The sequence below is a fragment of the Macaca fascicularis genome, chromosome 1 (genome assembly GCF_037993035.2).
Source record: "Macaca fascicularis isolate 582-1 chromosome 1, T2T-MFA8v1.1".
Lineage (NCBI taxonomy): Eukaryota > Metazoa > Chordata > Mammalia > Primates > Cercopithecidae > Macaca > Macaca fascicularis.
The window spans coordinates 85,866,407-85,893,586 of NC_088375.1; the positions used below are offsets into that span (position 1 = coordinate 85,866,407).

Genomic DNA, 27,180 nt, shown 5'->3' on the forward strand with positions numbered 1-27,180 from the left:
TCTGGCCCTCTCCTCCTTCTTCTCTCAAGATTCCCTCTGTGCCCTAAGCCCTCTGAGTTGGTGAGTTCTCTCCCTTCCTCTAACATTCTATATCCTCCATCCTTGGAGTGTCTCTTACAGGGAAATTAGACTAAGCCCCTAACCACACTCCAATCAACCCAGCCTTTCGCCTGGAGCAGTTCATCTCCTAGGGTCTGGGGCCTCAGTTTACCCTCTTGTCTCATCCTTTCTGTTGACCATGCCTGTCCTGGGTTTTTTCATCCTCTTTTCCTCTTTTTGGGTTTTTTGTTTTGTTTTGTTTGTTATTCCACATTTTCCCTCTGCTCATCTGAAGTTGCATAGTCTTTTTTGTAATTTCCACGGTCACCTTCAATGCTATACCATGTGTCTGTGACCTACCTAAGCCTGATGCTGGTCAGTGCCTTCCCTACCTGGGCAGCACAGGGCCAGAGAACACATTCCCATCAACGCTCCCGCCCTGAGTTATGCACTAATTGCGTGTTTTATCTCCGTTTGGGGGCCCAACAAGACACTGTTTTATCAGTCAGCACTCCCTCCATGGCACCTTCAGAGCCCATGCTCTGCCCTCACTCCTTCCTGCATCTTGTTATGCAGCAGTGCCTCTGCCTCCTGAGGTTAGTGCCAGTTTGTTGGTGTCCTCGCGCCTCATCTGTATTCTGCTTTCTCAGACAGTTTTTATGATTCTCTGTCTTCAATGTTGTGCAGTTTTTCTTTTTCTTTTCTTTCTTTTCTTTTTTTTTTTTTTTTTTTGAGACGGAGTCTTGCTCGGTTGCTCAGGCTGGAGTGCAGAGTGCAGTGGTGCCATCTGAGCTCACTCCAACTTCCACCTCCTGGGTTCAAGCGATTCTCCTACCTCAGCCTCCCAAGTAGCTGGGATTACAGGCACCTGGCACCACGCCTGGCTAATTTTTTTGTATTTTTAGTAGAGACAGGTTTTGTCATATTGGCCAGGCTGGTCTCAAATTCCTGACCTCACGTGTTCCACCTACCTTGGCCTTCCAAAGTGCTGGGATTACAGGCCTGAGGAACTGCACCTGGCCACCCAGGTAATTTTTGTATTTTTAGTAGAGATGGGGGTTTCACCATGTTGGCCAGATTGGTCTCAAACTCCTGACCTCAGGTAATCCACCCACTGCAGCCTCACAAAGTGCTGAGATTACAGGCATGAGCCACTGCACCCACTCTTTTTTTTTTTTTTTTTGAGACAAGGTCTTGCTCTGTTCAGGCTGAAGGGCAGAGGGCAGTGGCGCTATCTTGGCTCACTGTAGCCTCCACCTCCAGGACTCAAGTGATCCTCCTTCCTCAGCCTCTCAAAGTGCTGGGATCACAGGCATGAGGCACTGTGCTCAGCATGCTGTGTGCTTCTAATGTGTCATGTTCCAGGGTGAACTTATTTTACTTTCTGCCTGGGAAGACACTGGGCTTCTGGAATCTTCTTTACATCTTTATTCAATTTCAGAACACTTTCATCCTCTCCCCTCATACCTATCAGCCCTGTCCCACTCCTGCACCCTTCTCAGCCACCTCCAGCATGGCCTCCCCATGTCGCCGAGGTGTCCTGCCCTCTGTCTGACATCTCACCGCCTCTCTGGTACACTCTGGGTAATTTCTTCTGACCTATCCTCCAGTGTGCTAATTCCCTTCAGCTGTTTCTAATCTGCTTTTAAATCAGTCCATTACTTACTTTTTTCCCCCTCTAGCTCTATTTGGTTTTTCCAAACTTGCTGGGTCAGTCTTTGTGGTTTTCTGAGCCTTGCAGCCATCCCCAAGTGTCTTCCTTCCTAATGGAGGAGCGAGGAGAGCTGCTGCACTCAGCACCGCTGCTCTGCTTCCTGGGCTGCAGCTGTCTTTTTGAGGCCCCCGTTGTGTTTCTGTGCAGGCCTGGTTAGCTCTGACCCCGGGCTGCTCACTGTACTGAAGAAACAGTTGGCAGAAACAAGTTGAAGGAGAAGATAAAGGTACTACAGTAGGTGGAATGATGTGCCCACCAAATGTGTCTAACGGAACCTCAGTCAGGGGCCTTATGTGGAATAACAGGCATTGCAGAAATAACTGAGATAAGGATCTCAAGGCAAGATCATCCCAGACACGGTGGGCTCTAAAGCCAGTGGAGGCTGTCCTTATAAGAAAAAGGAGAAGACAGAGAGGCAGACGAGAGGGCCACGTGAAGATGGAGGCAGGGTATAAAGTGGCTCAGTCACTGGCCAAGGAGCCCCACAGTTCACAACCATCACTGGCAGCTGGAAGACGCAGGAAGGACCCTCCCCTCAAGCCTCCGGAGGGGCATGGCCCTGCAGATGCCATGATTTCAGACTTCTGGCCTCCAGACCTGAGACAGAAGTCTTCTCATTTCAGGTCAGCCAGTCTGTGGTGCCTGACAGCAGCCCCAGGACACTAGCACAGATTTTGGAAAGGATCTCATTGTGTGTACACCAGCCAGGCTTCTAGGGCCATCTGCAGTCCCAGAGTCAAGCCACCCAAAATCCAGCATGAGGCCAGGGCCCGGGACCACACCGGTGACTCAGACCTCGGTGCACACATGGTGGCTGTGCCCTGCCCTGGGGGCCACCTGGGGCTGTGGGAGGGTCTCCTCTGAGTACTCTCTCCTTAGCGGACCCCGGCCTTTACTATGCACCCTCATCCCATGAGACCAAACCAACCTCACGCTTTCTTGTTCAGCATCTCTTCTTGCTATTTCTAGGGATCCCCACCATCTATCCATTTCATCAGCTCTTTGACACTTATAAAGTTAAATACACACACACACATGCACAAAGACAAAAACACACCCACACAACCCCCCCCCCACAGATACACCCATACACAGACACACGTGTATACACACACCCATACAAACCCATAAACCCATACACACACATACAGATATACCCATACACACACCCATACAAACTCATACACACAGACACACACATAAACACATGTACAGGAACAAACACACCCACATAAACCCCCTTACACACACACAGACACACCCATATGAATCCATAAACCCATATACACAGACACATGCATACACACATGCACAGGAATGAACATACCCACACAAACCCCCCATACACACAGATATACCCATACACACATGTGTACACACAGACACACCCATACACACATGTACACAGACACACCCATATGAACCCATAAACCCATAGAGATGCACACATAAGCACATGCAGACACAAACCCCCCCCATATGCATACATGTATACACACATGCACATGTCCATCCAAACCCAAACACACATACATGCACACACACAAACATATACATGCATGTACACACATAAGATCCATGTAAAAATTCAGCTTTAGTTGTTTCAAGCAGAAAAGCCTCTAAGTCTTGTGGGTCTGTTGCTGAAAACGGGCATCTATGCTCTCCAGTGTCTCGTGTCTTCATGTCCTAAATTACCTGGTGAGTGTGTTTTTGACTCTGCTACACCGGCAGGAAACCGAGGTTCAGGGGATTAAACAGTGTGGTGGCCCGTGCAGCCCGTGAGTGCGGAGGCAGGGCTGGGACCTGAAAGCGGCCTCTGACCTGACTACACCTCTGCCAGGCCCAAGGCAGCACCAGTTCGTGACTGCTCTCCCCAGTGAAGGGCCCGGATGACGATGGCTCCACGGGACACCCATACCCCTCAAGCCTCAGCCACCTCCCACCTCTGGCTATCGTTCCAGGTGCAGCCATGGAACGAAGAGAGGAGAGAAGGAAGATCTCTCAACACCCATACGTGGCTGCAGCTGCCATGCCACAGGGCACACAGAACGGTTCCATGCTGCAGATGGGGCTGCAGACAGTGCTGGTCTCAGGGACCATGGGGGAGGTGGCTCTGAGGAGTGGTGACCTGGCCATCTCCTTGAGCCCTGGAGGCTGGCTGGGGTGGTCAGCACTGACCCCTACAGAAGCTCTGTAGAGACCATTCTCCAGCCCCACAGAAACGGAGCTTAGCACTCATGGTGCTGAGTCTGGGGACGTCCCCCTACTCCTCGGGCTGGGCCTGATGCTCCCATGTCCTGGCTGCTTGGGGATCGGGCCACCCTGGGAGGACCCAGACACTCAGACACCTTGCCCTGTGCCTGAGGGTAGCCAAGTGGGCCTTGTCCCCAGAGAGAACCCGAGACACACAGGGATAGCCACCACATACTACCCAGTCCCTAAAGTCACAGGCTCCTTCCAGCTCCCAGCACAATAGACAAGAAATCCTGCGGAGGGAGCACACATCACCAAGGCTGGCCTCTGACCTCCCTGCCTCCTGCCAGCACGTCTGGCCACTCTGACCGGGACCCAGCTCTCTTCCCCAGGCTGGGGCGGAGGGAGAGGAGACTGCAGTTCCAGAAGCCACAACGCCCCGCCAGCAAAACCTCAGTCCTGCCAGACAGCATTTAATTTCTGTGTGAAACAAAATCAAAACAAATTCTAGCACTGAGAAACCGGGGCTGAGATCAACTCTCCACCCTCCCCATGGTCTGCAAATCAACCCAGCCCGAGCCCAGCTTCCAGCCTAAGCATGTCTACTGTGTCCCTCAGGGCTGCAATGCCACCAGGGCCCAGTTGCACCCAGGAGGAAGTGGGGCACATGCCTCAGGGATGGCAAGCATGGCCCGTGCAGATGCCCAGGTGCCCGTCAGGCAAGGAATCCTCGGGCCTGACAGAAACACCCCCCCTCCACCCTGCTGAAAGCACCGTGTCCCATGGCAGCCCCTGGAATAAGCCCTGCCCTGTCTGTGTCTGCAGCACCCATGAGGTCCCCCAAACCAGACCACAGAGGCCAGCCAGGCTCCCCCAGGCCACTTGGGCTGACTGCCCTTTTCTGGGGCAGGACCCTGGGCCCCAGAGGGGGCACAGCTGGTCTGTGGGCTGCAAGACAGGAAACCAAGGCTGCGCACGGGACCCCCGGGGGAAAGTTGAAGAGCAGAAGCTTCCAGAAGACCTCTGTGCTCAGTGACCACAGCCCCCCATGGCCTTCCCAGACAGCCGCAGACCCACACAACTGGTCAGAAGGACAGGGAGAGCCACACAACCTTCCAGCGGCCACCAGTGTCACCTCCCACACTGTCATCCCCTCTGGAGCTCACTCTCCTTGTGGGTATCACAAAGGGGGCATCCCAAAGTCCACCTGGCTCCTCTCCCCACCCCACAGTGACCCCAGGACTGCCGCCTCTGTCCCCATCTGGCCAGGAGGGACGCCGGCCCTGACGTTCTCCAGCTCTGGGAGGCTCTGGCAGTGGCTCCTCCTGGGCCAGACCTCCAGCCCACTTCCCCTGGCTGCACTGACCTCAGGTATCGCTAAAAAAAACAAACGCAGCTTGCGGCTTGCCTTTTTCCATCATCCCGTCCGGCCACTGGTCCTGAGGTGCTACAGCTGCCAGCTGGACAGCTGGGCTTCCTCTGGCGGGCAGTGGCGCCCAGCCAGCCAGGACCATGCCGGGAGGGGGACAGGCTCCAGGCAGAGCCCAGGCTGCAGGTCATGGAGCTGGGGCAGCCCAGTGCCACCCAGGTCAGCGGGCACAGCTAGACCGTCCCCAGCCACCTGCCACCCTGCCCGGCCTGGCCCATGGATGCGCTTGAATATGACCCCTGAAGGAAAACCAGGGTCACATCCCCGCCAGGGCTGCACTCCGCATGGTTGCTCTGGTGTGGCCATCAACACCTGGCCTACCATCCACACACGGGAAGGTGCGGCAGCCTGGCAGCGGCAGGTCTGCATTGCACTACGTCTGGCCACAAGTGCAGACATAGCCCTGCCAGAGTCAGGGTCCTGTAGGACCCAGGGCTGGGCTGTCAGGTGAATGAGTGACACAGATCTACCTGGCAGAGAGAGCCTCAGGCTTGAGGGAGTCTTGGGGTAGGGGGGAACACAGAATACAGCTTGGAGAAGACCCCACAGGGACCTTTCTGGCCAATCCCAGAATTAAGTGACCAGGGAGAGAAGGATGCATCTGAGGAGACTCCATGGGAATCCTCCTGGCTGACCCCAGAGTTGAGCAACCAGGGAGAGAAGGATGCATCTGAGGAGAACACAAGGGGACCCTCCTGACTGACCCCAGAGTTGAGCAACCAGGGAGAGAAGGATGCATCTGAGGAGACTCCATGGGGACTCTCCTGGCCAACCCGAGAGCTGAGTGTGCAGGGAGAGAAGGAGGCATCTGGGCAGTCACTGGGCTTCCTGCAAGAAGCGGCAGCCCGGGCCGACCTCGAGGGACAGGAGAGGCCCTGGGAGCACAGGGGAGATGGCACTGCTGTGCCCTAAGGGCCTCACCTGACCCTCAGGGTCGGCCCCATCAGAGGTCAACTTCCAGCTAGAAGGCATGGGGTCTGCAGAACCCCCATTCGTGGCCGGCCTTCTGGGTTCTGGGAGTCTGGCTCAGTCCCCAGTCCCAGACACTCCTGCGGGTGCCACCCTGCTCCCAGACAACTGCGCTGGTCCTGACCCCGCCACCCAGCACAATGCACAAAGGGAGCCCGTGCCGCAGCCGGGATCAGGTGGCGTGACCGAGGCCTGTCAACAGATGTCGCTTTCCCACAGCCCCCACCCTCCCACAGGCATTACCTCCTCCCTGCCCAGGTGTCCAGAGCCTCCGGGAGGTATCCGTGCCTGTGCACTCTTTCCTAGGGGAAGAGTCACCCACACGCTTCTTCGATGGCCAAACCCCAGAGCAGGGCACCCCTAGCCCGGGCCACCCAAGCAGCCGGCGGAGGGTCCCAGGCTAGGGCAGGCACTGGGGCCCTCTGCAGCCTGCAGCAGGGCGGGAGCAAGATGAGGCCAGCTGTCTCCCCATCCACGCGTCCGCCGGCTGTGGGTAGGACATCTGCTCCCTCAGCTGTGGCAGGCCAGGCGCTGCTGCTCCGTCCTCACCACACACCCTTCACACCCTCCAGGGAGCCAGGATCCCTAAGCAGGTGGGGCAGGGAGGGGCTGGTGGTTCCGAGGCCCCTGGGTGCAGAGCAGGAGGGAGGAAGGCCACCAGCGCCTGCAGGGGCCATCAGGCTGACACTCCAGGCCCTCCCACTTACGGCCCCACTGTCCAGGAGCCAGGTAACTGGGTCCCTCTACTGGCCACTGGGGTCACAGGCCAGGAGTCCTGGAGAAATGCCCCCACGTTCCACTGCCCCTGTCCTCTCTTCTCTATGCTAAGAAGTCCCCAGGGAGTTCCCTGGCCCCCAGGGCCCCTCCCCTCAGCCCTCTGCTGAAGTCTGCCCCACTGAGCCACTTCCACCATCTCTCGAAACAAGGCAGCTGCCTGGCCCCTTTCCTCCCTGCCCTTCTGGCCCTCCAGAGCATGCTGTGTGGCCTTTCTTCCTGATGCCAGGCCCCATGTGCTTCCTGGGGTGTCCTAAGTTGTTGGAGGGGGCGGGTCTCCAGGACAACACCTGCCCAAACCTAAGACTGAGCTCTCAGCTGCTCCAAACCCTCTGGCCCACAGTGCTCAGAGCACCTGACCCAGGCCCCAGCTAAGGGGTCACCCCAGACCCCATCTTCCTGCCAGCCCCTTCCCAGGCTTCTCTTGCCCACCACACAGCCCCATGATTCCACACCTCAGGCCCACTCCTCTTTCTCCAGCCCTGCCAGGGACCCATAGGTGCCCCTCAACCGGGCAGCCAGCTGTACCCCAGGCCTGGTGCACAGAGAGGCAGAGCCATGGGACCAGGCAGGGCATGTCCTGCCCATAGCTGGCAGCCTCCCTCTTTGACCCTGTGGGGTCTGATGTTGGCACTAATGTGAGAAACACATCCCCTCCCCACACCCGTGACAGCAGCCTCTCCGTAGCCTCCTCTGAGAGTCCCTTGAGCACCCAGAACTGCCCCACACCAGGCTCCAGGAAACAGGGGATGTCCTGGCTGCCCCCACCCACCCAGTAGGGCTGCCAGGGTATCACCGGCTCCTTGTGCAAGGGTAAGAGCACCCACGGGCTCACAGTTCTAGAGACAAGGTTCTCCTCAGTCCAAGGAGAGATCCAGAATATATAAAGAGCTCTCATAACTCAACAGGAGAAAGACAAGCAGCCCCACTAAAAACAGGCAAAGGAGCTGCATGGACATTCTCCAAAGAAGACCCATGGCCCATGAGGCCATGAAAGGATGCTCAGCGCCACTGGCCACCTGACAAATGCAGTCAGAGCCACACAAGGTGCCATTCCACACCCACTAGGATGGCTGCAGTAGAAAATAAAACAGAAAACCAGTGTTGGCAAGGAAGTGGAGAAACAAGCCTTTGTGTGCTGCTGGCAGAAATGTAAAATGCTGCATCCAGAAGACAGTTTGGCAGGGCCTCAAAAACCTAAATGCAGGCGGGGAGTGGGGGCTCACGCCTGTAACCCCAGCACTTTGCAAGGCTGAGGCAGGAGATCACTTGAGCCCAGGAGTTCAAAATCAGCCTGGACAACACAGCAAAACCCTGTTTCTACAAAAAACAAAATTTAAAAAAATTAGCCAGGAATAGTGGCTTGTGCCTGTGGTCCCAGCTACTTGGGATGCTGAGGCGGAAGGATGGTTGAGCCTCTGAGGTGGAGGCAGCAATGAGTCTCATCACATCGCTGTACTCCAGCCTGGGTGACACAGCAAGACCCTGTCTCAATAAAACAAAACAAAAACAAAAACATCACATGCAGAGTTACCATGTGACCCAGTACCTCCACTTCTAGGTAAGTACCCCAAGAACTGAAAACACACACATACACAAAACCCCACACACCAATGCTCACAGCAACATTATCCATCATAGCCAAATGGTGGAAGCGATCCAGATGTCCGTCAACTAATGAACGGGTCAAAAAGTCTCTCGGAGAGTCTTCCAGTCGAGTCTAACTCAGTCGTAAGAAAGAAGGCAATACTGACGCGTGCTACAATGGCGATGCTGAGTGAGAGAAGCCAGGCGCGGAGGCCACACAGCATAGGATTCCATTTCTAGGAAACGTCCAGGACAGGCAGACCCGTGGAGAAAGAACGCAGACGAGTGGTTGCCAGGGACTGGGGGAGGGGAACGGGTAGTGACTGCCTAATGCGTATGAGGTTTCTGGAGTGAGGAAAATGTTCTGGAATTAAACAGTGGTAAGAGCTGCACGGCCTGGTGAATGAGGTACTCAAAATCACAGGGCTGTATACTAGAAGAGTGGATTTTACAGGACGTGAGTTACAGCCAATAACAAAAATCCTCGGCCAGCCCTGAGGCCCACCAGGCGCCCAATTCACAGTGGTCACTCCCTCCAGCCTGGCTTCTGGACCAGTTCCAAGCACCTTTCCAGCCCAATGGCTGGCTCTGGGGCCACGGCCGGGGGGCACCTCAACAATCCCTCAGTGCCTGCCTTGGTCATGCCTCTTCCAGGCAGGCCTCCAGGCTACTGAGGCCCAGAGAAGGGGGCAAATTGGCAGGGCCTGGCCTCCCACCATCATGCCCCCCAAAGTAGCCTGCAAATGTTTCCTGAGTGATGTAAACTGCAAGGGCCATCACCATAAAACAGCCTCAGGGTCTTTAAAGAAGAACTCCAGTGGGAAGCCTCAGCCCTCATCCTGAGCTAGCCTGGGACCCCTAAGGAAAGGGCTGCAAGCTGCCAGGGAGCCAGACAGCCTAGCAGCCAGAGGTGGGGGTCCAAGCGCCGCTGGGTAGGAACAGCCCCCAGGCCCAGGCCCAGCCCTGACTCCACATCCAGAGGGTCTGAGCCCAGCAGAGCAGCAGTCCTGGCATCTAATCCGGAACTATCATCTCAGCTGAGACCACAACCCAGCAAGGGCGAATCGAGAGAGGCCTCCCAATGGAGGACAAACCACGTTCTCAGACCACCACCAGGCCCACCCTCTTACAGTAACCTCGGGGAAAGGGTCTGAGTCTGCACCCCAAGCCCTTCCTATGACCTCAGGCTGGCCTTCCTGCTTACCCCTCTGTCTAGAAGGGCTTGGGGCCAGGCCAGTGAGGAGGCACAGGGACACAGCTATGGGAGAACCAGATGGAAATGCCACCTGCTAGCCATGCCAAGGTGCAGGGCCAGGCCAATGGGGAGCCTCTTCCCCACAGGGGGTCCAGCCTGGTGGCCAGAGGCTTCTAGGAGGGCAGCAGACGCCAGCCAGGGTTGGGTTGCAGCTCAGGGAGCAGGCAGGGAGGGCTCCCATGGGTCCACGTGACCCTCCCCCAGGCCAGCCTCTCCTCTCCGGGTTCCTGAGCTGTAACTGGAGCCGCGTTCCTGCCCGGGAGCCTCCGTGCCAGGCAGAGCTTTTGAGAGGGGGAAGGGAGAAAACGGCCCTAGATCCCAGCCCCTTCTCCCTGCTTCCTGGATTGGAGCTGGGAAGGGCCACCCCAGCCCCCCTCCAGCTCCAGCCCCACCTGGCCTTTAATGCCCTGGGCCACCCCCTGCCTTTGCTGGGCCAGGAGCCACAGCCCCAAACCAGCAGGAGAGGCCTCCACACAACCCAGCCTGGAGCCTTTGTGCCCTGCTTCCCCTCCCCAGCCCAACCTTGGGAACTGACTTAAGGGGGGCCCAAGGCCTCTAGCAGTCCAGATGGAGCCTGGCCTGCCCTGACCCAGGATGCCCCCCAGCCCCTGGTTCAGGAAGGTACTCATTCTCCATCCGTCAAACAGAGTCCTAGCTGCCCTCTGCAATGCCAGCTGTCACCAAAGGCAGCACGCTTGCCCTCTGGACTTCCCACAGGGCAGCTACATGGAGAGCTGCCCTCAGGACTCAGGAATCCTCCCTTGATGGGTCCTTTGGAGCCAAGAAGCAGGGCCAAGGGGCCTGGCCAGAGAAGCCACAACAGCACTTAAGTCCTTGCTATGCGCCTGGCACCAGCCTGGACTTAACTGTCTGCAAGAGAGCTGAAACACACACAAAGCAGCAGAGCCCCTTGACCTTCTCCAGAGCACAAACCCCAGAGATAGGTCAGAGAAGGAGAGGCCAGGACCCAGCCCCACCCCCTCTCCAGGAATCGGATCACAGCAGGGACAAAGCCGCTGCAGCCCGGACAAGCCTAGGGTGTGTCCCGAGCCCCAGAAGCAGAGCCTCCGTTGGGCCGGAGAGCAGGGAAGCACAGCTGGCTGACGAGGCCACGGTGACTCACCGCGGACCTGTGGCCCTCCCTCCTGCCCTCCCGGGTGAGGCTACGGGCTGCACAGATGGCGTGCCGTGGCGTGCCAGCCCAGGCCCAGGGCCGTACCCACAGTCAGAGCCAGGAGAGGGCTGCGGGTGGGGGCCCCAGGGAACTGAGACACCGGGCTGACCCTGGAAGACGACCCAGAAGAAAGGAACAGAGAGAAGAAAGGGGGAGAAAGAAAAACACAAAGGGAAAGTTTCCCATGAAAATATTTTATTTTCTTTGAGAACAGGATACACCTGCAGGGCTCCTCGGCCCAGGCGGCCTCTCCCTGCCCGGGCGGGTGCCAGATTCCTGGACCAACGGGGCCCTCTGCCGGCCAGCCCGCCGCGCGCTGGCGCTCAGGCCAGAGGGCCGGGAACAGGTGACCAGTGGAGGGCGGCGGCCGAGGGAGCGGCCCAGGGCGTCCAGGTCGGGGGCTGGGATCCGAAGGCCAGCCAGGGCTCCCGGGGCAGCGCTCGGGGTAGGAGGCGGGAGGGTGGCGGGGAGGCCCGGGGCGCTGCCTTGCACGGTGCCACCCTGCACCTCAGCGTGCCCAAAATGCAGCGAGGGTCCCTGTAAAGGTCGCTGGACTGGGCATCCCAGACTTGGCAAAGGGGGAGAGAAGAAAGAAGGGAAAGAAAGGAAGAGAGAGACGCGCCGACAGCCCCGCAATGCGCTGCTGCAGAGACACGCGAGCACCGGCAGTGACACCGCGGGACGCCCCGGCCGGGCCCTGCGCTCCCAGCCAGGTCCCATGGACGCGCTACCGCGGGCCGGGGCCCGGGCCACAGCGTCAGAAGCAAAGCGCAAAAAATAAATAAATTCCTCCAGCTTGGAGGGTTTCTCTCTCTTTCTCTCTCTCTCCCCGTTTGGGGCTCAGAAAGAGGAACATCTGGATTTTGTACGTATTTTTGTTATTGTTAAATTAACTTCTCGAGAAGAGAAAGGAGGGAAGCTGCTAGGTGGGCGATGGCCAGGGGCTGAGGACTCAGGCTCCAGCCTTTTGGCAAGGACAGGGCGGCCCAAGGAAGCCGGGACCTGATCCCAGTCCCTAAGCGCGAGGCAGTCCGGCTCACGGCGGCTGCGGCGACTACGACGACGACGACTCTGCGGTCACGGAGGACCGCGGCCCAGCGCAAGCCCGACGGGTCCACCCGCCTCTCTACCCGTGACACGCCGCGGACGGAGCGACTCGCGCGCCGCAAACAAACAGCGCCAGGCAACCAGGCGGCCCCGCCGCGCCCCGGCCCAGCCACCCCGGGTGCCTCGGGGACTCCGGACGACCCCGCCCCGGCCCCGCCGCCCCCGCCCACCAGTGCGCGCCGGCCGCCGAAGGCACCTACCCGAAGTAGGCGGCAGAAGGGCGCAGCGCGGCGAGCAGCAGCGTCAGCCCGAAGGCCGCGGCCAGCCAGCGCGCCAGCGGGGACCCATCCAGCATCTTGCCGCACCGCGGCGGCCGACCATCGCGCTCCCAGCTCCGCGCAGGGCGCGCCGCGGCCGCCGCCCTCTTATAGCGCCCGGAGCACGGCCAGCTGGGCCCGGCCCCGCCCCGCGCCCGGGAGGGGATCACGCCGGCGCCGGGGGCGGGCCGAAACCCGAGCCGCGCGCGCCCGTCCGCCCGCCCCTCCCGGCCGCTCGGGGCCCCGGTCGCCGCTCCCGGCGCGGGTCTCGGGCGCGCCCTTCCCGGCGGGGTTGGAGGAAAGGGAGGCGGGGAGCGGTGAGAACCGAGGGCTGGGCGTGCGAGAATCCGGGGCGACCACGGCGAGACGGCATTGGGGGACCGGGGCGGGCATCGGGAAGCAGGTAGAGCGTTGGGGGCGCTGCGGTGGGAGCTTGGAGCGGCCCCGGGGGCGGGATTGAGGGGGAGGGGAAGGGAGGCGTTGGCGGCCCGGTTAGCTGCCGGCGGGGCTCCAGGCCGGGACGGTCGGGGATGGTTCCACGGAGGACCCGGCCGTCTGCCCCGAGCTGCGCGCTGCGCTGATGCTCCGGGGAACCTTGGTGAGGAGTTCGGCCAGCCGGTGATGCCTGTGCCTCTTGCAGATGCTGACCCCTCAAGGAGTGGGGCCAGAGAATCGCTCCTTTCTGGCGGGGACTGTGGCCGCTTTCGGACTGGGAATGAAGCGACATAGCCTGCTAGGGCTGTGAGGTGAGTAGCTCTACCTTTTGGGGTCCTGGTGGTCTCCCCATTCTTAAATTGTGGGAGGGGAGCTAGCGGCTAAGTCAATGCCACACCAGCCATCGGGCAACGCCCTTCTCCGGAGCCTGTTTCCTGTCCTGGACAGGGGAGAAAGAGGACTCCTGGGATGGAAGGTGCACGCCCAGGTAGCTAGAAGCGCACAGTCACAGCCCAGGGACTCATCCCCTCTGCTGATACGGATTCGGAACTGCTTCTGAAGCAGAATGGTGTCAGAGGACCCAGAGCTGGCATTAGGATACAGGTGCACACATTCCAGACAGACCTGGGGGTGGCATCCAGGAGAAGGCTTGTAAGTTCCCTGGATGGGGCCTCTGTGCCACGCAACAAGGGACAGAAGAACAGGGCTTGGGGTCCAGGCTGGCGGTGGCATGCCTGCCACCTGCAGACCCTGGTCAGTGCAGGGCGGTGCCTCCAACACGGCCTAGGCTGCCAAAGCTGAGGACACAGGGCCAGCGAGCCTGCCCAGCCACGTGCTGCAGGGGCCTCAGAGACCTGGGCTGTGGTGCCAGCTCTCTAGGCAGTGCCGTCTGCGCCGGCAGGGACTGATTCTGGCACAGTGACCGCAGAGCCTGGGGGGTGGAGCACATGCTCCTGGAAGGCTCTGAAACCCTGCCAGTGGCAGCGACAGAGGCGAATATGAGGGGTCCTCGGAGGAAAGACAAAGACGATAGGAACAGCAGAAAATGGCCCCCACGAGGGTCTGAGCCATCCTCGCCACCCCTTGGGCTCCTGGCCCTGCTTCCCTGGGAAGGCCTGGCCATGTGAGTCACCCCAGCGAGCACACCCTTTCTGAGTCCCTGAAGGCCAGCTTGCCAGGTGAGCTCCAGGTGCATGTGGGGCAAAGCAAGAATGGGGAAGGGAGGAGACCAGGCTTGGGCAGTCACTCCCTCTCGGGGCCTCGGTTTCCCCGTCTGAGACCCATCCAAAGTGGTGGCTTTCCTCTAAGGCATGATGTCCTGTGTGGGAGCCCTGGCCCCTGGTTCTGCTTTTCCACTAGGTGTGACTGGTCTCACATCCTTCCCCATCCATAAGACCCCCTCCCGTAGGGAGAGGGCACTCATTTGTCGTCTTTTGCTCATGAAGGGCTGGGCCACCTCCCTTGAAATGGGGCTGGCTCAGCAGAGGGAGCGCAGACAGCAGCCCAGCCCACCTAGGCTGCAAGCGACCCCAGTGGGAGGCCTACCCACCCCACGGCAATGGGCTCCAGTGAGCCCCCAAAGTCTGGCTCTAGTGCCAGGAGGTGAGAGGCAGCAGTGGGAAGCAGACGGGACGGGAGACCTCCCTCCGCAATGGCATGCTTAAAGGCCCGGAGGTTGCCTCCAAGAAGACATGTGAGATTGTAAATGTGCATCACAAGCGCCTCTGGCACCACAGAGCTCCCTTCCACTGAATCGCCCTCCCAGCGACAGCTTAGTGGTCACCAAAGGAAGGAGGCAGCTGCCTGGCCGGCTGACGGGTAGAGGGCTCTAGTCCCAGCCCTGGACTCTCAGGACCACATTTGGTGCAAGAGGCTGCTGAGAAGGATGATCTGACATCCATGGAAGGACCCTGCTGTTTCCCCAGAGAAGGGAGGCTGTCAGCTCATGGCAGCTTTTGGTGGTGGGAGCGGCAGGCAGGCCATCCCTGAGTGGCCCCACCAGACCCCCACTTGAAGCCCTGGCCCAGCTCCAGCCAGGAGCCTGTCAGAACGCCCAGGAGCCCAGGGCATGTGGCTGACAGGACCCAGGGCACACGAGTGGTAGGGCCCAGTGCCCCAGCAGGGTAATGTCAGAGATACACCTGAGGTCTGGCAGGGCTGGCTCAGCTCTTACCTCACTACACCTAGGATGATGGTGGCAGATAGAGGCAGTCCCCTCAGCCTACCTGGAACCAGGGAGAATTATACTCCCTCCCACTAATCTCCCAGGCTCAAACTCCCTTTCATGTCTGGCTGCCCTCGCCCACCGTGGCCTGCCTGCTGCTTCAGCCACAGCCACTAGTGGCCCTTCCCAGAGGGCAGCGTTCACCTGCCCAAGGGCACACAGTGCTAAGAAGGCAAGTACCTGCCCCCACCCTCTGCTTCTCTCAAACCATATCCAGAAAACCCTGGGCACAGTTCGAGGGGGAGACGTTTCCCAGGAAGTGTAGGCTTTTTTATTCTCATCTGCCATACTGCAGTCTGGCCCCTATATTTCTATTGGAGAGGCAGGGGCTGGCGGTTCTCTGACTAGAAGCTACATTGTACCCCTACAACTCCCCATGGCCTCCCAGGCCTAAGAAGCTCTCCAGGTAAGGGGAGGGGAGTAGGCAGGACAAGCCATCGCTGGGCCCACGGTCAGGTGAACAGAAGTCTAACTCTAGTCAAAAACAGGACAGGCGTGGTGGCTTACCCCTCTACTCCCAGCACTTTGGGAGGCCAAGGCTGGAGGTTTGTTTGAAGCCCAGAGTTTGAAACCAGCTATAGACACATAGCAAGACCCTGTGTCTATAAAAAAGTAAAATAAGCCAGGCATGGTGGCTTACCAGGCATGGTGGCCTGTAATCCCAGCACTTTGGGAGGCTGAGGTGGGTGGATCACCTGAGGTCAGGAGTTCTAGTCTGGCCTGACCAACATGGTGAAACCCTGTCTCTACTAAAAATACAAAAAACATTAGCCAGGCTTGGTGGCAGGTGCCTATAATCCTAGCTACTCAGGAGGCTGAGGCAGGAGAATCGCTTGAACCCAGGGGGCGGAGGTTGCAGTGAGCCGAGATCGCGCCATTGCACTCCAGCCTGGGCAGCAAGAGCAAAACTCCATCTAAAAAAAACAGAAAGAAAAGAAGAAAAACAGATTAGCAAATTAGCTGGGCCAGGCACAGTGGCTCACACCTGTAATCCCAGCATTTTTGGAAGCAGAAGCGGGCGAATCACTTGAGGCCAGAAGTTCGAGACCAGCCTGGCCAACGTGGTGAAACCCCATCTCTACTAAAAATATAAATAAATAAATAAAATAAGTTAGCTGGCCATCATAGTGTATGCCTGTAGTCCCAGCTACTCAGGAGGCTGAGGAAGGAGGATTGCTTGAGCCCAGGAGTTCAAGGCTGCACTGAGCTATGACTGCACCAGTGCACTTCAGCCTGGGCAACAGAGACCCTGTCTGAAAAAATAATATATATATATATATGTGTGTGTGTGTGTGTGTGTGTATATATGTGTGTATATATATGTGTGTGTGTATATATATATATATAAAAATCCAAAGTCCAAGCTCCTCAGTCAAGTCCCAAATTTGAGCCAGTTTGCAGACCCAGAACCCCCTGGATAGAGGGGAGGCTGAGCCCCCTTGAGGGGGACCCGCTGCGCTACCAAAAGCTTACTGTTCTTATCTTTCTCCCAGCCTTCCCCAAAGGCACTTCTGGCCTTTTACCAGGGTGAACATGCAGTGGGGAGAGGAGATAATCAGACCTTTCTGGGATAGCTGGACACAGCCCTGAACCGACATCAATTCCAGGAGACCCAGCAGGTCGCAGTGGCCCCAGGCACAGCAGGGGCTTGTGGAGGTCCCAGAACCCATGGAATTGTAGCTCAGTCAACTCCCAGTTGGTCCCACAGCTCCTGGAGCCCCTCCTGTGGTGGTTTCCCCAGCTCCAGATGTGTAATTGTAATGGATGCGCTGGGTAGCTGGCAGAAGCCCCAAGATTGCAAGAAGTGTTTAAGGCCAGGCTGGGTTTTTCCTGCTCTACCCCCCACTAGGGTTCAGCATGCTTTCCAAGGGGTAGGGAAGGCACAGCCCTAACAGGTTGTGTCAGCACCAGGGAGGAGGCATGGGCTCAGGAAGGAACCTCACCATGTAGAAAGAAAACCCAAAAGCCGCCTATGAATGCTCATCAGGTCCAGGCGCTCTTGCAAACATCTGTCTTCGTGCAGACCCCTGCCCTGTGAAGTGCTGAATCCCCCACAGCCGCAGACCCTGACTGTGTCCACACAGGACAGCATGTACAGGGGCTGCCTGAGCTGCCGCGGTGTCTGGGTGCTGCTGGGTCGCCCTGCTGGACAAAGGCAGCCACTCCCCGAGACCAGGCTCATCCCCACCTCCCTTCCAGGCCCAATCTGGATTCCTCAGGGAAGTGGTGTGGGTTGTGAGGGGCTTGGAGGGCTCTGGGCTCACACACCCCCAATGGTGGGCCCCTTTCGAAAGCCAGGGTGCCCCCACCAAAACAGAAGCAAGTCTCAGAAGCATGTCCTTGGATCCACTCAAGTCACCATGTGGCTGGGAAGAAATAAGTGCTTGTTCCCCTAGGCCTTGCCAGAAAGCTCAGGAGGCGGGACCCTTGAGAAACAGTGACACCTCCTCCCCAGGGCCACTCCTGCCCCGCTGTCCCTGGCCACGCACAGCAACTGGGCTGGGTGAGGATCCTGGCGGCTCCTGTCTCCACCTCTCCAGTCCAGTGATCCAACCTCTTCAGTCCCATGCTCCCTGGGCCAGAGTCACAGAGAGAGAGAGAGATGGAAAGAGAGACAGAGATGAAGAAAGGGAAAGAAAAAGAGAATGAGAAAGAATGAGAGACAGAGATGGAGAGACAGAATGAATGAAAGACACGGAATTAATGAAAGATGAAGAGAGACAGAATGAGAGGGAGACAAAAGAGACAGATGGAGAGAGATACGAAGACAGAGAATGAGAGACAAAAAGAGATAGAGAGGGAAAGACAATAAATGAATGAGATAGAAAATGAGAAACAGAATAACAGCATGTGAGAGAGAGGGAGACAGTATGAACCAGTGAGAGAAAGGGAGCCTTTCCCTTGGGGCAGGGAGGACAAAGAGCAGAAATCCCCACGGCCACAAGCCCCTGATTAAGCCCGTGTAGGAGGGGTGTGCGGCAGGGCTGCCTGAGCTGCCACAGTGTAGGCACCGCCAGGACACCCTACTGGGCAAAGGCGTCCCCCCCACCACGCCCACCAAGGCCACCTCCCCAGCTGATGTGCTCCTCTCTGGACCTGGCCCAGCTAACAGAGTACATGAGGATGGGGTTCCAGGAAGCTGCATACCACCGCTCTGAGCTCAAGAGACCATGGGGAGGCTCAGGGTGGGGAAGCTGTTGGCACCGCCCAGGGAAGGGGGGGCAATCTCTTGGGTGGTCTTGGAGGAGTGGGGCGAGAGGTTGCTTATCAGGAAACGTTGCCTCCTTGGGAAGATTTATGAGGCCAGGCAGAGGGTGTCCCTAGGGGAGAGGGCAAAAACCACTCATGAGTCATTTGAAATGGAGCTGGACAAAGAGCTCAAGCAGAAGCAACCCACCCAGACTGCCAGCCATGGGCAAAATGAGCTCACGGGCTGCGCCGTGTGTGTGTGTGTGTGTGTGTGTGTGTGTGTGTGTGAGAGAGAGAGAGAGAGAGAGAGAGAGAGAGACAGAAAGACAGACACACAGACACACAGACACAGAATAGCTCCTGGGCTCACAAGGTCAGGCCTGGGAGGCTGAGCCCAGCCCAGGGGCCTCTGCGGAGCCTGGCTCCCTGCAAGGCAGGGCTGCACCCTGCGGATCAGCTAGAGAAGGTGCCTGCATCCCCGCCAGCACACACACACACACCCCTCAGGCGGCATCCAGCACAGGACCTCTCTTGCTTATTCTCATGGATAGTACCATGTCGTCTGTCAGATGCATACTGGACACTTGCATAGAAATAGTGCAGAGAGACCCCTGGTATCCTTCCCCTGGTTTTCCCCAATGTAACCACTTGCAAAACTCTAGGATGTTATGACAGCCAGGAAGTTGACATTGATACACTCCACTGACCTTGTTACAGGCACTCATTTTTGTATGTGGGTGTTTAGTTCTGTGCTAGCTTCATGTGTCCACTGCCACAATCAGGATACTGGACATTTCCATCAGAATGGGACCCCTCATGCTGCTGTTGCGTAGACACAGCCCAACCCAGGAACCCACTCATCTGTTCTCCATCTCTCATTTTGTCTTTTCGAGGATGCCGTTTACCTGGAATCCTACAGCAGGTAACTCTTTGGGATTCACTTTTTTACTCAGCAAAATTCCCTTGAGATCCACCCAAATGGATCAATAGTTCATGACGTTTCACTGCTGCATAATATTCTACTCTACAGATATACCACAGTGCATTTCACCATTCACCCCTGGAATCTGGGCTGTTTCCAGTTTCTGTCTGTTACAAATAAAACTGCTCTAAGCATTCAAGTCCATGTATTTGTGAACATAAGTTTCATATCTCTAGGAAATATGCCCAAGAAAGCAAAGACTAGGTCACAAGGCAACTGCATGTTGAGTTTTGTAAAAATCTACAAACTGTCTTCCAGAGGCGCTATGCCAGCAGGCACATTTTACACCCTCGCCAACAGTGAAGGAGTGATCCAGTTTCTCCACACACTCACTGGGATTTGTACTTGTCACTTTTTTATTTCAGCCATTCTGATAGATGTGCAGTCACGTATCATTGTGGGTTTAATTTGCATTTTCTTCATGGCTAATTATGTTGAACATTCATGATTTTTATTTGCCATGTGTGTATCCTCTTGATGGAATGCCTGTTTGTCTTTTGCTCATTTTCCTTTTTATTTTAATTTTTAAAAATATTTTAAATAGGCCGGGCGTGGTGGCTCAAGCCTGTAATCCCAGCACTTTGGGAGGCCGAGACGGGCGGATCACGAGGTCAGGAGATCGAGACCATCCTGGCTAACACGGTGAAACCCCGTCTTTACTAAAAAAATACAAAAAAACTAGCCGGGCGAGGTGGCGGGCGCCTGTAGTCCCAACTACTCGGGAGGCTGAGGCAGGAGAATGGCGTAAACCTGGGAGGCGGAGCTTGCAGTGAGCTGAGATCCCACCACTGCACTCCAGCCTGGGCGACAGAGCGAGACTCCGTCTCAAAAAAAAAATATATATATATATATATATATAAATATATATATATATAAATATATGTGTTTTTAAATATATATAATATATATTTTTAAAAATATATATTTTAAGAATATATATGTATTTTAAAATATATATAATTTATTATTTTTGCTCATGGAGGCAAAAAACTTCTGAAGGTCCTGAGAACATATGCTCCTGCCCACTCTCTAACTGGATTTTTAATGTTGAGTTTTGAGAGTTCTTTATATATTTTAGGTATAACTCCTTTGCAAATGTGGTTTACAAATATGCCCTTCCAGTCTGCAGCTTGTCTTTTCATACTCTTCACGTGGACTTTTGCAGAGCAAAACTTTTTAATTTGATGAAGTCCTACTTAACAATATTTCCTTTTGTGGATCATGCTTTTGGTGTCAAGTCTGAGAACTCTTGGCCTAGCCATAGATTTTGAAGATTTTCTCTCATTTATTTTATGTGTTTTATAGTTTTACAGTTACATTTAAGTCTGTGATCCATTTTACGTTATTTTTTGGGTAAGGTGTGAGATTTAGGTCCAGATTCAGTGTTTTGTTTTTGTTTGCCAATGGCTATCCAGTTACTCCAGCACCATTTGTTAAAAGGGCTGCCTTTTCTCTACTGAATTGCTTTTGAACCCTTATAAGAAGAATCAGTTGTGGATATTTGGATGGAGCTATTTCTGGGTTCTCTGTTCCATTGATCTATATGTCTGTCCCTCAGCTGTTACCACACTGTCTTGGTTTCAGTAGCCATATACTATAGGAAGACTTACCATCAGGTAGAGCAGTTCTTCTCATTTTGTTCTTCTTTTCTAAGATAATTTTAGGTAGTTAGGGTCTGTGCCTTCCCATACATTTTATTTATTTATTTTTTTATACTTTATGTTCTAGGGTACATGTGCACAACCTGCAGGTTTGTTACATATGTATACATGTGCCATGTTGGTGTGCTGCACCCATTAACTCGTCATTTACATTAGGTGTATCTCCTAATGCTATCCCTCCCCACTCCCCGCACTGCACAACAGGCCCCGGTGTGTGATGTTCCCCTTCCTGTGTCCAAGTGTTCTCATTGTTCAATTCCCACCTATGAGTGAGAACATGTGGTGTTTGGTTTTCTGTTCTTGTGACAGTTTGCTGAGAGTGATGGTTTCCAGCTGCATCCATGTCCCTACAAAGGACACGAACTCATCCTTTTTTATGGCTGCATGGTATTCCATGGTGTATATGTGCCACATTTTCTTAATCCAATCTGCCATGGATGGACATTTGGGTTGGTTCCAAGTCTTTGCTATTGTGAATAGTGCCACAATAAACATATATGTGCATGTGTCTTTATAGCAGCATGATTTATAATCCTTTGGGTATATACCCAGTAATGGGATGGCTGGGTCAAATGGTATTCCAGTTCTAGATCCTTGAGGAATCGCCACACCGTCTTCCACAATGGTTGAACTAGTTTGCAGTCCCACCAACAGTGTAAAAGTGTTCCTATTTCTCCACATCCTCTCCAGCACTTGTTGTTTCCTGACTTTTTAATGATCGCCATTCTAACTGGTGTGAGATGATATCTCATTGTGGTTTTGATTTGCATTTCTCTGATGGCCAGTGATGATGAGCATTTTTTCATGTGTCTGTTGGCTGCATAAATGTCTTCTTTTGAGAAGTGTCTGTTCATATCCTTTGCCCTAATATCCAGAACCTACAAAGAACTCAAACAAATTTGCAAGAAAAAAACAACCCCATCAAAAAGTGGGCCTTCCCATACATTTTAGAATAAACTTGTCTAAACCCACAAATTGGCTGAGGATTTGATAGGAACTACATTAAACCTACAGATCAATGTGGGAACAATTGGCATCTTTGCTATTTGAGTCTTCCAATCCATGAACATAGCGTTCCTATTTATTTAGGGTTTTTGTTTTTTACTTCTTTCAGTATCATTTTGCAATTTCAACACATACTTGATCCTATACATGTTTTTGTTAAGTGTAACTAAATATTTCATTTTCTTTGGAGTGACTGAAAATGGTGTGTTTTTATATTTATTTCAGCTTCCACATGTTCACTATAAGTATATAGAAATAAGATTATTTTTGTGTGTTGATATTTTATCTTGCAGCCCTACAGAACCCATTTATTAGTTCTACAAGGTTTATTTTTTAGGATTCATTGGTATTCCTATGTAGATAATCATGTCATCTGCCAATAGGAAGAGTTTTATTTCTTCCTTTCCTATCTGTATGCCTTTTATTTCCTTTTCCTGCCTTGTTACACTGGCTAGAACATTCAGTATTGTGTTAATAAGAGTGATGAGAGCTGACATCCTTGCCTTGTTCTTGATCTAATGGAGAAAGCATTCCTCTTTTATCATTAATTATGACATTAGCTATAAAGATTTTTATATTTTTAATACAAAATATATTTTTAAAGTCCCCCTCTGTTCCTAGTTTGCTGAGAGATTTTGTTATTTAATGGGTGTTCCTATTTTTCTAAGAGATTTTGTCATTAGTGGGTGTTAGATTTTTCCAAATGCTCTTTCTGCATCAATACAATCATACGCTTTTTCTTCTTTAGCCTGTCGATATGATGGATTACATTGACTTTGAAACACTGACCTAGCTTTACATACCTGGAATTAATCCCACCAGGTCATGGTATATAATTCTTTTTATATATTGCTGAACTCAATTTGCTAATATTGTGTTGAGGATTTTTGCTTCTAAGTTTGTAAGGGATATTAAAAATGAGTTGGGATTGATTCCCACCGCTTCTATTTTCTAGAATAAATTGCATAAACTTCCTAGAATAAATTGTATAAATTTTTCTTTATTTTTCCTTTTTTAAAAAGTACAGAGACATATTCTCACTGTGTTGCCTAAGCTGGTCTTGAACTCCTGAGCTCAAGTGATCTTCCCACTTCAGCCTCCCGAAGTGCTGAGATTACAGACATAAGCCACTATGCCTGGACTTATTTCTTCTTTAAATGTGTAATAAAAGTCTCCAGTGAAACCATCTGGCCTTGGACATTTGGGGAAGGAATGTTTATTTACATCAATTTTTAAAAAATGGCCATACGACTATTCAAGTTGTCTATTTCATCTTGATGGAGTTTTGCTAGTCTGTCATTTGTGAGGAATTGGTCCATTTTTCTTAAGCTTCTCAATTTATGAGAGTAGAAATGTTTATGGTGTTACCTGATTATTCTTGTAATGTTGCAGGATCTGTAGTAATGTCTCCAGTTTCATTCATAATATTGGTGATTTGTGTCTTGTCTCCTTTTGTCTTTTTCAGTCTTATTACAGGTTTATAAATGTTACTGATTTTATTCTTTTATATTTTATTATTATTATTATTATTATTTAAATGGAGTTTCAATCTTGTTGCCAAGGCTGGAGTGCAATGGCACAATCTCGGCTCACCGCAACCTCCGCCTCCCAGGTTCAAGTGATTCTCCTGCCTCAGCCTCCCAAGTAACTGGGATTACAGGCATGCGGCACCATGCCAGGCTAATTTTGTAATCTTTTTTTAGTAGAGACGGAATTTCTCCATGTTGGTCAGGCTAGTCTCAAACTTGCAACATCACGTGATCTGCCCGCCTCAGCCTCCCAAAGTACTGGGATTACAGGTGTGCGCCACCATGCCCGCCCCTGATTTTAGTTTTTAAAGCCAAATTTTTGTTTCATTGATATTTCTCTATTGTTTCTCTGTTTTTTATTTCATTTACTTATTTTTCTTCTTTTTATTATTTTCATCCATCATCTCGCTTTTGTTTCATTTTGCTCCTCTTTTCCTAGTTTCTTGAGGTGGGAATTTAGAATATTGATTTGAGAGCTTCCCTCTTTTCTAGCATTTACTATTACAAATATCCCTCTCAGCACTGCTTTAGCTGAATCCCATATATTTTGATATGTTATAGTTTCATTTTTGTTTCCAAATGTGTACATACCAAACAACAGAGCCTCAAAATCCATGAAGCAAAAACTCATACAGCTGAAGATGTAGACAAATCCACAATTATAGTGGAGGTCTCAAAATCGCTCTGTCAGAAGTTGATAGAACTACTCTAAGAAAATCAGCAAGGATATAGAAGAACTCAATAATACCATTGACCTGGAGGGTCTGCTTGACACCGATAGAACACTCCACCCAACAACAGCAGAATATACATTCTTTTCAAATGCCCATGGAACATTTGCCAAGATGGAACACACTATACACCTCAATGAATTTAAAAGAATCAAAGTCACACAGGATGCACTCTCTAACCTCATGGTGGAAGATGAGGACACCAAGCATGAAGCTGGCCAGCCCCTTGGGGAGGCAGGTGAGGTGCTGGGCCAGGTTTTGGTGCTCCCACTGGGTTGGCAGCCCTTCTCTCCCCAGATGCTCTCCAGACTCAAGATTCACATCTGCAAAGTTTCCTTTTTCATCTTGGCCAGAGCTTTGAGCAGTAATCCAACTAAAAGCAGCTCTAGATTCTGCCTGCCTTTTCACCTTCCCATGGCTGGGACTCCCGCCCATGACTACAGCTCCCTAGTGGGCCTCAAGGGGCATGAATTCCTGCATCCAGGCCCTTCCTGGCACCAAGTACTTGTCCCTCTAAACCCCAAAGCAGCCCAAATCTAGTCAAGGGACCCTGGTCCAAGGGTGCTCACTGATTCTCCTGGGAGGAGGGTGTGGACAAGCAGGAAGATGCTGAGCTCTTCACTTGCTCATGGGCATGTCCCTGAGGGTGGGGCCAACAGCCTCCAGGGTTGGCTCTGAACTAGTAGCTCTTCTCAACATGTGACAGGCTCAGCCTTTGAGGCCAAGGAGGCCTGTGAGTGGCCCCTTCACCCCGCTGAGCCTCTCTGCCAAATTTAATTGACTCCCTGAGCTAGAACAAGATTCCAGGGAGTATGGACCCCAGGAACATTTTTGCCTGAGATTTGGGTAAAGGAGCACTGTGTGTCTTTAAGCCTGGACGCAGGCACAGGCAGATGTGTCCCACCCAACAGAGAGCATGGGACAGTGGCTAGGTCCATGGCTCCCTACTCCTGCTGCATTTTATTTTATTTTATTTTATTTTATTTTATTTTATTTTATTTTATTTTATCTTATCTTATCTTATTTTATCTTATCTTATTTTATCTTATTTTATTTTATTTTATTTTATTTTATTTTATTTCATTGAGATAGGATCTCACCCTGTCACCCAGGCTGGAGTACAAAGGTGTGATCATGGCTTACTGCAGCCTCAAGTGATCCTCCCACCTTGGCTTCCCCAAGTGCTGGGATTACAGGCATGAACCACTGCACTCAGCTTTCCTGCTGGATCTTTTGCCTTGGCCCTGCCCCCCACAACCCTGGCCAGCCAGCGGGTGTTTAATGCAATACAAAAGGCAGCATCCTGTCTTGCATGGACCCATCACTGAAGGTAAAGTCTGGGAGGTGGCAGGAGATCCCTCCGGGTCCTGCTGCACCTTCCTGGGCCGTGACTCTGCCTCACAGGAGCCTCATGTCCACCTCATGCCCATCTTCCACTCCCATCTTCCCATTCCACGAACTTCCAAGTCAACAGCTTTCAAGAAACAGTATAGGCCAAGCACGGTGGCTCACGCTTGTAATCCCAACACTTTGGGAGGCCAAGGCAGGCAGATCACCTGAGGTCAGGAGTTCAAGACTAGCCTGGCCAACATAGTGAAACCCTATCTCTACTAAAAACACAAAGAATTAGCCGGGTGTGGTGGCAGGTGCCTATAATCCCAGCTACTTGGGAGGCTGAGGCAGGAGAATCGCTTGAACCCAGGAGCTGAAGGTTGCAGTGAGCTGAGACCGTGCCACTGCACTCCACCTTGAGCAACAAGAGCAAAACTCTGTCTCAAAAAATAAAAAATAAAAAGACGGGCGCGGTGTCTCATGCCTGTAATCCCAGCACTTTGGGAGGCCAAGGCAGGCGGATCACGAGGTCAGAGATCAAGACCACCCTGGCTAACACAGTGAAACCCCATCTCTACTAAAAGTACAAAAAATTAGCTGGGTGAGGTGGCGGGCACCTGTAGTCCCAGCTACTCGAGAGGCTGAGGCAAGAGAATGGCATGAACCCAGGAGGTGGAGCTTGCAGTGAGCCAAGATCATGCCACTGCACTCCAGCCTGGGCAACAGAGCGACACTCGGTCTCAAAAAAAAAAAAAAAAAAACAGTATAACCATATAACCAGCTCCCAAAGTGATATGAAGTCAAATTTCTGTCACATCTCCAAGCTGTTTACTTCTCCAATCAAACCCTGACTGATAGATACCCTGGGGTATGATGGTAAAGACATCTTGTCTGGGGGCAGTGGCTCAAGCCTGTAGTCCCAGCATGTTGGGAGGCTCAGGCAGGAGGATCGCTTGAGTTCAGGAGGTCGAGGCTACAGTGAGCTATGATGATGCCACTGCACTCCAGCCTGGACGTAGAGTGAGACCCTGTCTCTTAAAAAATAATAATAATAATAATAATAAAGACATCTTCAGGTGTGAGTCAGCTTTGCAGTGGGCAAAGGTGCTATAGTCTAGAATTGGTTGGTAAGTAGTGGTTCTGGTATCCATATACACATCATTATAGCAGGGTTGTCAGGATAAAACTGGGGTAGGTTCCAGGGCTCTGGGAGAACATTTGGTCCTGGGGATTCCCCCTCCTCAGCCAGACACGATCCCAGGCCCAGAAGCCAGTGTTATCCTGTATATCTCCCTTGGAAGCACCCAGGTATGGCCCCAGCTCAATTTGAGGAGGAGAAGGAAGGAGAAATGTTCCACAAAGATGTGCCGATGGAAAACCATTTTGAAGAGAGTGAATCAACTGTTTCACAAATAAAAATAAAGTCATACCCTAGCTTATGCCATAAACAATTTTTAGGTGGATTAAAGAGATTTTAAAATAATTGAAATACAGGAAAACTTTTTATTTATTCCAGAGTAAGCAAGCGCTTTGTAAGCATAGGAAGAAAGCGTTGGTAGTATCTGGGTAGAATGATACAAAATTTTGGTGGCCA

General features: G+C 53.1%; 2 protein-coding genes across 3 annotated transcripts in view; one reads left to right on the forward strand and one right to left on the reverse strand.

Annotated features, from left to right (window-relative positions):
- WNT9A (Wnt family member 9A) overlaps positions 1-12,581 on the reverse strand; it is a 29,651-nt gene extending 17,070 nt beyond the window's left edge. For both annotated transcript variants that reach the window (XM_074038195.1, XM_045398174.3), the window contains exon 1: positions 12,442-12,581. Coding sequence is in view for 1 of the 2 variants with exons in the window: in XM_045398174.3 (XP_045254109.2) it covers positions 12,442-12,536 (95 nt within the window). In the remaining variant the exon portion in view is untranslated. The remainder of the gene's footprint in view (positions 1-12,441) is intronic.
- A 143-nt stretch (positions 12,582-12,724) lies between these two features.
- Positions 12,725-27,180, forward strand: part of WNT3A (Wnt family member 3A) — a 93,911-nt gene continuing 79,455 nt past the window's right edge. The window contains exons 1-2 of the mRNA XM_065542966.1: positions 12,725-12,901; positions 13,139-13,244. The gene's annotated coding sequence lies outside the window, so the exon portion shown is untranslated. The remainder of the gene's footprint in view (positions 12,902-13,138; positions 13,245-27,180) is intronic.